This window comes from Sphaeramia orbicularis, chromosome 19, assembly GCF_902148855.1.
Source record: "Sphaeramia orbicularis chromosome 19, fSphaOr1.1, whole genome shotgun sequence".
NCBI classification, from domain to species: Eukaryota; Metazoa; Chordata; class Actinopteri; order Kurtiformes; family Apogonidae; genus Sphaeramia; species Sphaeramia orbicularis.
The window spans coordinates 20949963-20962871 of record NC_043975.1 but is presented as its reverse complement, the minus strand read 5'-3'; the positions used below and the strand labels follow the sequence as shown (position 1 = coordinate 20962871).

The window sequence follows — 12909 nt, the reverse complement described above, 5'->3', positions numbered from 1 at the left end:
AAGAAGAAGAAGGAGGAGAAGGATGATGGTAACAAGGATGACATCAGAGCTATTTTATCCCCTGGCCCAAAATTGGTTCACAGCCCGGTGTGATGATGATGAGGATGATGATGGTGGTGGTGATGATGGTGTTGATGATGATGATTAGCCAGAGGCACAAAATGGATGGTTGCACAGTCTGAGAGTGTGACCGGAGAGGGAGAGAGAGAGGGAGAGAGGGAGAGAGGGCCCAGGGCTGAATGGGCATTGTGGGAAGACAGTGGGCACACTGGGCAGTAACACAGAGAACACTAACTCACAGATCATGCCAGAGAGTCTGAAAACACCCACACTGGGCGACAATGGCAAACTTCATCGCTCCACTTGGCCCCTTCTGAATACACACACACAATGGCAGAATCCAAACAAGATGCTCTGTTATTGTGAAATTCACACACTAAATTCCTTCAGTGTTTCTGTCCCTTTGACCAGCAGCAGATGGCCGAGGCTGTGCTGCATATACATGCATGCATGTATTTTAATTTCTGTTTGGTTCCCCTTCAGCTGGAAAAGTAGGAGAATGTTCGCTTGTATTCTGACAGGTGTCATACGGACATGCATTCACTCGATTTCAAGTAATGCAAATAGTATGATGCAAATACAATTTAATTTGGTCGTGACTGGTAGCAAATTTAGCAAAATCAGTCAATTAAATCACATCTAATTGGAATAAGGACTGAAGAGTAACCAAACTAACATGTTTGACCTGTTTTCAACTGGGCCTTTTCTCGACATCTCTGCTCTTGGCTTTCTACTGCCCCCCTGTGTCACAAATAAGGGAAATCCATTACATCAACCAGCAGCTGTGAAACACTGGTAAAAGGATGTGGTAGACCTAATGCCCTCAAAGAAGACGCTTAAAGTTAGGTTTTCCACAGCTCCTACTTTACTCTGCATAAATCCATATACAAAACAATTATTATCCGTTCACATACAGTATCAAAATATTAGCACTGAAAAAACTAAAGAAAAATGCAAAAAAAAGGATGTATGCCCATTTCTCATAGAGGCAGACACCAGTATCTTCAAATTTCAGATGAAACGAATGTAGAGGTGAACTTTGGGTGTGGCTCCAAGCATAATTATATTAAAAGTTATTATTATTATTTTTTCACCAAATAGTCATAGTGGTAAGTAGAAATATGCATAAAATATGCACACAGCCTGTCTTATTGGACAGAAAAAAGTAATAGATAAACTGTAGTTAGCAATCTATCTTTTATTAACCCTTAAAAACCCAAACAACCATCGACAGCTCAAACCATCTACTGATCTAAACTGTTTGATACCTGTTGATCCTCTAATCCTATCAATCCATGTAAATAATTGGTGTAAAATACAGTTATTCATCTTTTCACAGTCATCCAATTTGATCCATTTGGACGTTCAGAGGCTCCGTAGTTTCCATGGAAACACTGTCATCTTCTACAACATTAATTCACCAGTAACACCCATGGAGTTGGAACAATGACAGTGGATGGATACACCTGGTTTATGTTCAGTCAATGAGAGTTTGGACTGAAAAAGACACTTTTCTTCAGTTTTTTCTGTTTTGATTTAATAACCATTGAATTTACTCTGAGCTTTTATGAACATCTACCTGATGAGTGAATTTAATATAGGAAAATACATGATTTTCACTGAAAAAACATACAATACAAAGGATAATATTATAATAAATGGCGATGAATCACTTAAGAATAGTTAAATAGAGAGAAAAATCATTTGGGAACTGACACAAAAGTAGCTCTGGGTGTGTATGGGTTAATCAATATTTAAGTAAAGTCCTGTCGGATAAAGCAGAGATGTATCTTAAGCCCTTCACTGGTTTCAGTTATTGATTTTTATATTACTGCATATTTAGCAGAAATATCATTGGGCATCATTTTGATTTTAAGTTTTATTTTAGGTCTTATGTAGCTTAGAGTTTATTTGAAGTCACTCACTGTTTATTTTTGGGATAAAATGTCAGAAAAGTATTACAAGAATTTCATCCATCTGTTCATTCTTTCGCGTGCTGTTCACACTCCTCAACAGTAGATGGCGGTAAAAAAAAAAGTAATGTTGTTTCTGGCGTCAATTTAAATGCACGAAGAAGAAGAGGCGGAAAGAAGCAGAAGAAGAAGAAGACGCGTGCTGCTGGAGGTCAGGACATGACGCGAAGAGAAGTTGAGTAACATGTCATGATTAGCAGCCGTTGTCACTCGGAAATTTACCGACGGAACCAAAACTATACATTTTTTGGACAGCAACTGTTTACTGGGCTCTTTCGACAACTCATCTTTATAAACCTCCCATAGGGTTTTGAGTGTTTCGACATCAGTAGCTAGTTTTGCTAACGTTAGCTCGCAGCACCTCGGGTCTGTTTTTTTCGCCAGGTGACCCTTCAGATCTTTCATAGCCATGGATAACAATTCACAAGGATCAGGGGGAATAAAGGCGGGTCTCGGGGGTCTCTTCGGAGGTGGTGCACCTGAATACTCCAACACAGAGCTCGCCGGGGTCCCTTGTAAGTGCTATACTTTTACACGTTTGTTTGCTAGCAGTTAGCTTAAAAGCTTCCATTGACAAAGACATCATTACAATAAATAACAATGAAATGCTGTTATATTAACATATATTATGCTTAGAAAATTAGATTGCTGACATATGTGGACAAAATGTGCTGTTGTGTCGTTTCAGTGACGGGAATGAGCCTTTGTCACCTTATCTCAATGTCGATCCTCGTTACTTGGTTCAGGTAAGTCACACCAGAGCGTCGTGAATCATGTGCTTTTCTACAGTAGGTTAAAGTGAATGTGTAAACATGATTGGTCGTTTGGATGTTGTGTTTCAGGACACAGATGAGTCATTCTGCCGACGGGGGCAAATAAAACCAGAGGAAGGTTTGAGTTGGCCTTTTTTACCATTGGAGGATCCTGTATGACAGGTAAGGATCAGAATTAATCCGTTTTTGAAACGGCATATTTGGCTCTGCTACTCCTAATCTCTTCTACGTGTTAATTAAAACAGTCGTGCAACCAATCATTCACCAAGGGCCCTACCACTTCATGTCATCTTGTTACATTTCTGTGGACAAATATTGTTAGTTTGTTATGAATGACTTGGGCACGTTTTCTTATGTTATAAAGTTGCATATGATATTTGGCATGTCTCCCTATCTTAACTGAAAAAAAGAAAGTTTTATATTTTCTTTTGATTTACAGCAAACCATTGACCCCTCCTTTGTTTTGACCACAGGAGCTACACTTGGAGCATTAAACGGTCTAAGGATGGGTCTAAAGGAGACCAGAGACATGGCATGGTCCAAACCTCGTAATGTTCAGTGAGTAAGGTTTGCTGAAATAGTTGTTAAACTTATTTGGATGACCTAAGCTAATGTCTGAATGTTTTAATTTCTCTCCAGAATTCTCAATATGGTGACCAGACAGGGTGCTTCATGGGCCAACTCTCTGGGCTCTGTGGGTAAGTCCCTCAGCATAATATAACTTTAAACTTGAGGAGATAATTAAACATGATAGGTGAATTTATTACATGTATTGTGGGATGTGATTAATTTGATTCAGTGTGTTCTGTTTAATTAATGTGTTGATGTTTTTGCTACCTTTGAAATGTGTTTGTTTTTCCTTCACAGCGTTGTTGTATAGTGCGTTCGGTGTAGCAATAGAAAAAGCCAGAGGAGCAGAGGATGACATCAACACAGTGGCTGCTGGAACTCTGACTGGGATGCTCTTTAAATCAGGCAGTAAGTGCTTTTCCTTTTTATTATGTTGAAATATTATTGTTTACAACCTTTTGCACAAATTAATGAATAAGTCAAGCCTTACCAAACATAACAGTACTGTGTTGGATTTTTGACCGGTTATGTAGGCTGCAATTAGGTTATTATGATCATGGCTTTTTCATTTATGCAGCTCAGAAAAAAGTGAAGTCTGTCTAAAACTGATGATGGCATCAGGAAGCTTCATTTGTCAGACCAACATTTGTAAAATTTTAATGAAATTAAGGAAAACCCCCCCACAAAATTCGTCATTGATCAATATGACATACTGTAGCATCAGTAGTTGTGTTGTTTACATAACACACATTGCAGAAAAAATACGCTTATTTTCTAAATTCAAGATATGTGAGTTGGTTTCTTTTAATTTGTGTGAAGTGAAGTTTATGGTTCAGTGAATTAATACAAGTATTGTAGCTGAAAATAAAACTAATTCTATCATTGGTTCTGGTGCTTCAAAATGTGAACTGTTTGTTTAAATGACAGTTTGCATTCTTAGTTTTAACCTTCACTTCCTGTTTGCTTTTGCAGGTGGGTTAAAAGGCATAGCACGTGGAGGTCTGGCAGGTTTAGCCTTGGCGGGTGCCTATGCTGTTTACAACAACTGGGACCACCTCACTGGCTCCTCATCCTCCTCCAGACTTTACTGAACATTGCCACACATCTGCTTCTACAAAAAGGGCCAAATCTGTCCGGGACACAGCCTTTAATGACAGCACTAAGAAGGCTTAGACTCTGGTCAAACTCAGTGTGCTCTCCAGGGACGGGCAGGTCAGGTCCCACCATTCGCCTCCCTGCTGAGGAGCATTGTGGGATGTAACAAATATATGTGAAAAATTCTGCTGGAATTAATGAAGACCGTCCCTGAATTCCCCTCCATTCACTAGTTTTCCCTTCCAGAGTGTCCCTGTCACTGATAAGATCTAGATCGGTGATGAGAACACTTTGTGCTGTATAGACGATATTTCACTTTATATGGGAGAACAATTCCACTCCTGTAAAACTTTTAAAATCAAGGTGACATTAACCCTAAACTCTTGGGTTTAATGCGCCAATATTAGTTTCCAAATGACATCTGGTGTGTGGTCACCAGATGAATGTTCCTGTGTTTCAATTTGGGACTGAAAGACTTTTCTCTAGTAGAAGAATAAACAGATTCATCTGAAACCTGTGAGAACAGAGCCAGTTCTGCAGTTATATTTATTACTGAGCTGTAACACAGTGGGAAATGTTTTATTGTGCGAGAAAGGATCTTGTTCAATGTGAATTTGACTGTAAAGCTGTATTGTCAATATCAAACCCACTGTATTATTAACTGAAATTAAAAAAAAAAGGAAAACAATCACAAGGCTTTTGCTTTTTAACAAATTTATTGCGTAAATGTAGACTGGATGCAGGGCTGGGTATTTTAAGTAAGGGATCATGTAAAGCAGGTCTGTCATTTTTTGTTATAACCTTTTAGCAGCCTTTTGTTTATATGAAAAAAAAAAAAAACCTTGTACCATGCTAGACTAACAAAAATATTTCAAAATAATTTTTTTTTCCTCTACCAGATTCTGTTGTAAATAGCTATGGTCTGTAATACTGCTGGACACTGTTGTTGACCCAATAAAACAGTTCAGTAAAGCCATGTAATAAAATTAAGTACTTGGATTTATTACATGGCTTTACTGAATTCATGATATTAAAAATTAGGTCCAATTTGTGATTTGTTTGCTTATTAATCCTGATTGAAGGCCAGCACTTGGCAAAACATTCTTGTGTTTGGCTTTTTGTCAAATGTTTCAAATATTTTTAAACATACTCCTTTATTTAAAGTGCCCAGAGAAGAGTTCTTCTGCGGGCACTTAAACAATACCCAGCCGTGGTAATGTATGCCCTACGATAGTGTAAACTGTACAAAATGAAAATAATTGTAAAAAACAAATATTGCACATTGAGAACTTGTATTTACATATGGAGTTTCCACAGACATGAAGCGTCTCAGGAAACGTGACCTGTATCTGAACAGTCTGATGATGTCAGAGGTGAAACAACACCGAGCTGAGCTTATGTTTGCTGTCAGAGCTGAGTCCGGCGTCTCGCTCAGTGCAGGAAGAAGTCCCTGATGCGTGTACCCTCGATCCAGGGGATGTAGGCGGCGGTGCGGGTGAATACGCTGGGTTTGTTCTCCACGGTGCAGCCGATGGGGCCGAAGCTCACCACGCCGTGCACCTCCCAGCGGTCCTGGCCCAGCTGGCACAGCAGAGGCCCACCAGAGTCACCCTGAGGGACAGACAGATGTGGGTAAGGTCTATTTATACAGGCCTATTCTCACCTCCATCACAGAGATCACCCAGGGTTTTTTTTTTTTTTTCTTAAATTTGATCTGAGTCATACCTGACATGCGGCTGGTGGATCCTCAGTGTCCCTGAACCCGGCACAGATCATGGAGTCTCTGACCCGATCACCCCAGAACTTCTTCTGTCGACAGGTCTTGAAGTCGATGATGGGCAGACGAGCTTGATTCAGAGCCTCTGCAAGTGACACATTCTCCTTTCCACCTAAAACAATACATAACACAGTTTTTAAGCCAGATCGCATATAAAGACCCCTGTTTCATTTCATCAGTTTCATGTTATTAGAGTTCAGGTATAGCAAGAACTAAACTTCCCAGGTAAAGGCCAGAGCAGAGCTTTAATTATTGAACTTGTGTAATTATTAAGGTTTTCTGTTTATTTTCTCAAACTTGCAGCAATTACTGACTACTATGTTTCATTAACTCTTTGCCAGTGCTTTAGATAATGGTTTGTAGTTGCAGTTTGAGGTTGTTATTCTTTCAGAAATGCAGGGGGATTTGTAAAGTGATAATGTACAAATACAGAAAGGAAGGAATGAGAATCAAAACCCTCCTTATGCACAATGGATACTGTCCTCTGTTCTCCACAACAGCTTGAAATGACATCAGGTTTTTTTTTGTTTTGTTTTAAGATATTTTGCAGCTTTAACTATGATGCTGCTTGTTATATAGGGCAAAGAGGTATCATTACCCACTTTTTTGGCTTCTAATATTCATACTTTTGTGAATATGTGCTAATAATATTATGAGAAAGTACAGTTTATAGGATTTTTAAAGCAGATAGTCTTAAACCTACTGTATTTGCATATTTAGTGTTTTGTGTCTCCTCACTTTGAGGTTACACTGCTCTACAATTTCTTAGAAAATATCTGCCTCAGACATTAAAAGTTCTAAATCTTACATACTTTAATAAGATGAATTGGAAACCAAATAAAAGTGCAGTGAGCTGATGTTTTCAGTATATATGATGGTGTGTTATTGCACATATATATTGGTTTATGTACATTTATACAATGGATTTGTAAATCTTCCACTAGAAAGGACCTGAAAAGTGAATGTATTGTAATGTGCAGACAGTGTACTGAAGTATATCTTTTGAGTAAAACCCATTCTCTCATTAATTCTCAGAATTTCACATTTTGGCTCAAGACTGTATCTTAGAAACTGCAACCAACTAGCACTTTCGACATAATTTTTCTTTATTACTGACTCAAATTTAGTGAAGTTTAACTACTTTTATTGTGGATGCCTTTTACTTGTAGACCAGTGTTTTCAGTTATTAGATAAATTTCATTTCATTTTATTTTTGATAAAGTGTCTCATCATTTTGTCTTAATACCCCATTGTTTTGAGATACTATTTTTTTCTTTTTGCAGGACCTTTTCTAATTTGAGAGGCACTTTTTCCCATCTGTAGATCTCATGACTACCCCCCGCCCCCCATCTTCCCTTTGTGGTGTTTTTCTCCCACTCACCCCGGGTGTCTCCCCAGCCTGTGACCCAGCAGTAGTGTCCTGGTTTGAGGCTGGTCTGCTTGCGCGGCAGGCAGGCGTAGCGGATGAAGTTGGAGGGGAGGATATCTGTACCAGCCTTCACCAGGGCGATGTCGTAGTCCAGCTCGCTGTGAGCAGGGTAACGGAAGTTCTCATGTCTGTAGATACGCTTCACTGGGAAAATCCTCTCTGGCATCTCTGAACGCCTCAGCTGGTGCTTTCCCAGGACGATCCTCCAGCTCCCAGCATCCTCAGCTTTACCTCTAAGAGACAAAAACAGGTTCAGCGTGAAACACTACCAGACTAAAACCTAAAAGATATATAGCTTGGTGTTAATTTTCTTTTCTTTTTTCTTACTTTTGGAAGCAGTGAGCGGCAGTAAGGACCCAGTTCTTGTGAATCAGAGTTCCTCCACAGACGTGAATGTAATGTTTACTTCCCCTTGGACGAACCTAAGACAGATAACACAGATTATTAAACATGTATTATTTTACATTTTAAAATTTTTTCATCTGTAATGGAACACCACCTACACCATAATATAGACATGCATATAAACAAATGATACTGGACTCAACTAAACATGATTATAAGGTTAGATTTAATGACGTGGATCTATTTATGGGCATTCATTCTGCCCTAAAGTACAATTTATTGAAATGCCTTAATGTCAGTTTAATCTAGCAGCTAATTTTCTGAGATCTGTTACAGTAGCTGAAAAAAAATCTATAAACTGTTGTATTTCTAAACCTTTCCCACATTCAAAAAACCATACCTGGTCATTACAGCTGTCATTTTTATAATATCTAGTAACTTATTAAAAAATGAACTGATTAGATTTTTTAACATAAATCTACCTAAAAATATAAAAAAATTTATTGGGTGTGTGCTTTGAGTCTTTAGTTCGGTTAAATTCTCAAAGAATAACATGGGGTGTTGGATTTATGACCTATACTGCAACCTGCCACCAGGGGTAGATTGAGACTTTTAAGCTTTAAATTTCAAGTGCTCTCAAAATGTCAATCACTGTATAAAGTCTATGTTCTGTGACTATAAGTAGCTCGCTGAAAACTAACAAAAACAATCTTATTTCAACGAATTACATAAACTTGTATTTCACCTATGCAAAAATATCCCTGTGTTGCACAAACTGCAGCTTTCAAATCACAGACCAAGTGTAAGAATGGGCCTGTCCTTCTACTTTCACTTTTACCTTACTGACATCCAGGAAGTAGCAATAAATCAGTGTAAATTTTTTGTGGAGTTGAAGCCACCAAATACGTCAAGGACTCCTGAACCCCTAAAGATGTAGTATAGCTCATGTACATGCAATTATGTTAAGTTTTTTTATTGTGATAACAGTCTGCCAATTGTTGACATTACTTAACTCCATTTCTGCTCTAATGGCAATGATTGTTGAACAGGGTTACTGTTCAGAAGAAAGCACTACGGCAAATGCGCAGTGAGCATCACAGTTTTAACCTAAAGTCTGTTCAAGTAGCAGAAATCAGTACAAGATCTGTTTCATGAATAGGCAACTGTGACAGTTGAATATGTATGATATGATCTGAGCACACAGGAACGAAATAATTGATTATTACATGGAAATTTCTTCACATGTTATGTTATCCCATGAAGACCCAAACCTCCACCGGCAACCAAAGCCATCTACTGATCTAAAATGTTTAATAACTTCCAATCCACTAATCCTATCAAATACTTGGTGTAAAATACAGTTTGTCATCTTTTCATGGTCATCAGATCTACCCCATTTGGATGTTAAGAGGCTCCGTAGTTCCTGTGGAAACACCGTCATCTTCTAGAACATTGATTCACCAGTAAAACCCATGGAGTTTGATCAATGACAGTGGATGGGGACACTTGTTTTTATGTCCAGTCATTGATGTCTTTGCCGAAAAAGTCACTTTTTCTTGAGTTTTCTCTGTCTTTGATATAATAACCCTCACCTTTTCTCTGAGCTTTAATGAACATCTACATTATCAGTAAATTAAGTATAGAAAAATACGTGATTTACACACAAAAAAAGCAAAATAAGGAAGATAATATTACAATCAATGAGCATAAATCACTTAAGTAAAGGTAAATATAGAGAAAAAATCATTTGGGAACCGCCAAAAAATAGCACTGGGTCTTTATGGATTATAAACTTTTAAAGACAGAACCAATTTGGTGAAAGACAGATTTACCTGCAGTGAGACCTGCCATGGCCAGGAGTGAGGTCTGGCCTCATTTCCAGAAACAATCCTCTCAGCCATGTTGGGCTTGAAGTGGGGCATGCCACAATCCTTAGGCCAGTCTGGAGGGAGACAGTGACACATATCAGGAGCTGGATTCTTAAAGACGTTTTAGGTTGGTCTAAAGTCTTAAACCAGAATTGACTTTTCATTCATTCTTTCTTTTTTAACTGAACTTTCTCCATAAAATCCTATAAATTTTACTCCATAGGACATGATTTTCAAGTTATTGTCATCCTGAATGAACACAGCTGCATGGTTTAAAGTAGGGTCAACTGTGTTTTACTTAAAAAAAGTCCAATTATTTTATTGAAAGAGCTAAACAGGCAATCTAACCCTTAATCTGAAGGTTAACCGTCACTTCTGTCAAATCCAGAATCAGAGGCTGTGTTGGTAGATCTAGCCAAAGATAAAATCCCATTAAATTTTGATTTCTGATGTTGTCTGGCGTGTTTTTTGCCCTCACCCAGGTGGAGGACTTTGTGTTGTGGCTGTCGTCCAGGGGTCAGTGTATATGCAGCTGCAGGCACAGATGCCTGGCTCAACAGCAGAGGCAGGAGAAAGAGGAGCAGAGGAGGTCCTGGTACAGCCATCGTCTTCCACAGAATCACCGGCCGGCCAACGTCCAACGCTATTTATACCAGGCAGTAAGCACTCACAGATGTACATACAGTATACACACTCATACAACAATGGACAGTGTGACAACAAAGGCTGAGCGCTGGATTGTTCTCCTGTAGCTACGAGTTTCCACTGCAGCTGAGAAAAAAGGGATTTTGGGGAGTCCCATCAGCACTTTCACATACATACGTGCTCACTTGTTCACAGGACAAGAAAAAAAAAAAAAGTGGTGTACACAAACAAACATGACAACAAGTGTCACCACAACATGTCACATGACAGATAGTGACATAGTGACCTGACCTTTATATCTGATGGTCAAGATCTTTACTTCACTCTGTGAATATGACTCAGGAGATAAGATGATGTGCTGATAATCTGTCTAAACGTGTTTTGTGAGGATATTTAAGAATGAAAAATAACTAGGTGTCACTGACGGAACAATCTAAATATTCCCTATTTTTATTTATTTGTTTATTTTTTAGCTCTGTCTTGCCTATTTAAGCATGGACAACCATTTGTCTACTCTATAGACCATATAAAAATGGCTGCCATTGTTTTGTGGATTTCTGTTGTGAAGCCTTGAGTCTGACATTACCTGTCAATATCTTGGTTTTAGAGCCAGGCATGATATATTTGCCAAGAAAAGTCCAAAGTGATTGTATTTGGGCAGGCAGAAGTAGCGATGGGTGAAACTCTACAAGTCATTGCTATTGCTAACTTATTAAAAACACCAACTGTACTGTTAACCAGTAAATGTTAAATAAAATGCTACCAAGTCATTTTAGCTACTTTATGATTTAAGACATGTAATGACAGTATTGACATAAACCTAAACCCTATAAATGCTAATTAGTGTTAGCTGTCTTTATTAGCAGGCTAACTGACAGACCGCAAAATCCAATATGAAGTATTCCTAACATTAGCTAACGTAGTTGGAAGCCTTGTTAGTATAATTTTTTGCCACAATTACCTTCAAGCTTCTGTCTGGAAAGAATGTATTTTATTATGTGTCCACAGCACATCTCGTCAAAAATGTGTTTTTGTCGGTCATCATCAGTCTCCATTATATTAAAAATAATAATATTTCAGCCAACAGTCAAAGGTCAAGGATGCAGTGACCTCTTGTCTTGTCTTTTTATGAATGTGATATCTCATGAACGCCTTGAGGGAATGTCTTCAGATTTGGCTAAAAAATTTACTTGGATTTAAGAATGAACTAATTATATTCTTTGGATTAAAATCCAAGGTTATAGTGTGCTTGATTACAGTTTTGTGTATAACTGCTACTACATGAGACAACTGCACGGATAATTATGATGCAATGACAGCGGACTCCTGTAGGGTCCTCTGTCATTGCTGTTTACTGGACAAGGGTTCTTGTCCAGTAAACAGAAGCTCTAGCATTCCACTATAAATGGATGTAATAAAAATATCTTACTATTCATTTTCAACAAATAAGAGCTATATTACAGTACCACATTAGATACTAAAACTGTATTTTGTAGTTCGATGTAAACATTATTTCTAGTGTAATATTTGGCATTTTCACACATAGGTCTGCAAGTATTGACACTCAACCTATTCTGACTTTGCTTTTTAACACTTTAAGATGCTGCTGGATCCACCCATTTCGGTATACATCCTCTGTCTCCACTAAATATGACATGAAATATGTATATATGAAGTAAAAACATATACATTCATATATGACCCGTCAAGACCCTGTAAGTCAGAATACATGCTCCTCCACTTTTACCTACAGCTGTGTTGTTTTTTCAGCTGTTAAATATAACAACAATAACTCCAGTGGAAGCCACTAGTCAGTGGAGCTTTTTACTGTGGTGAATGAGAATGTGCCCGCTCATCTGAATGGCAGCGCCTGAATGGACAGACCTCACCACCATGGTTCACCAAGTTTACATACAACTGAACTTTGTGTGTGTGTTTTGACAGTGAATGAGAGGAGTGGCTGTGGGAAAGGAAGGAGGGAGGGATTCAATGGCTTAGCTGTGTGTTTTTTAGTGAGGAGGAATTAATTTATCATGGTTTGTTGTGATATTGTGATTATTGTTTGCTGGGTCACACCCTGCTCATTATCTTTAGTGGTGTAAATATTAGTGTAAAGGAAAGTACCTTAAATGTCACCGAATAATCATTGTTTTCCAGTTGCTCTCATCAGATCTTCTCATGTGGCATCATGTGATTTGTGCATCCTTTCCTTTCCTTTCCTTTCCTTTCCTTTCCTTTCCTTTCCTTTCCTTTCCTTTCCTTTCCTTTCCTTTCCTTTCCTTTCCTTTCCTTTCCTTTCCTTTCCTTTCCTTTCCTTTCCTTAAGAATATCTTGGAAAACTACAACTGATCAGCTCACAATTATCGAATGAATG

At 38.3% G+C, this 12909-nt stretch overlaps 2 protein-coding genes across 2 annotated transcripts; one reads left to right on the top strand and one right to left on the bottom strand.

Moving 5' to 3' along the window:
• Window positions 1–2142: 2142 nt before the first annotated feature.
• Window positions 2143–5296, top strand: timm23a (translocase of inner mitochondrial membrane 23 homolog a (yeast)). The gene is given in 8 exon segments (XM_030122165.1): window positions 2143–2552; window positions 2722–2779; window positions 2876–2885; window positions 2888–2968; window positions 3280–3364; window positions 3446–3504; window positions 3674–3784; window positions 4349–5296. Coding segments are annotated over 8 exon segments (633 nt in total). The 5' UTR covers window positions 2143–2442; the 3' UTR covers window positions 4468–5296.
• Window positions 5297–5369: 73 nt separating this feature from the next.
• Window positions 5370–10519, bottom strand: LOC115410507 (elastase-1). The gene is made up of 6 exons (XM_030122164.1): window positions 10369–10519; window positions 9855–9964; window positions 8005–8099; window positions 7630–7910; window positions 6197–6360; window positions 5370–6082 (listed from the first exon to the last, which is right to left on the bottom strand). The coding sequence occupies exons 1-6, from the start codon at window positions 10493–10495 to the stop codon at window positions 5903–5905; spliced, it is 957 nt and encodes a 318-aa protein (XP_029978024.1). The 5' UTR covers window positions 10496–10519; the 3' UTR covers window positions 5370–5902.
• Between the last annotated feature and the right edge of the window lie 2390 nt (window positions 10520–12909).

Bases quoted from the DNA above. Each gene is read 5' to 3' on its own strand.
- LOC115410507 (XM_030122164.1), bottom strand. From the start codon at position 10,495: ATGGCTGTACCAGGACCTCCTCTGCTCCTCTTTCTCCTGCCTCTGCTG. The intron at 6,361-7,629 runs GTGAGTGGGAGA...GTATTGTTTTAG, and splicing joins AGGCTGGGGAGACACCCGGG to GTGGAAAGGAGAATGTGTCA. The intron at 6,083-6,196 runs GTATGACTCAGA...TCTGTCCCTCAG, and splicing joins ATCCACCAGCCGCATGTCAG to GGTGACTCTGGTGGGCCTCT.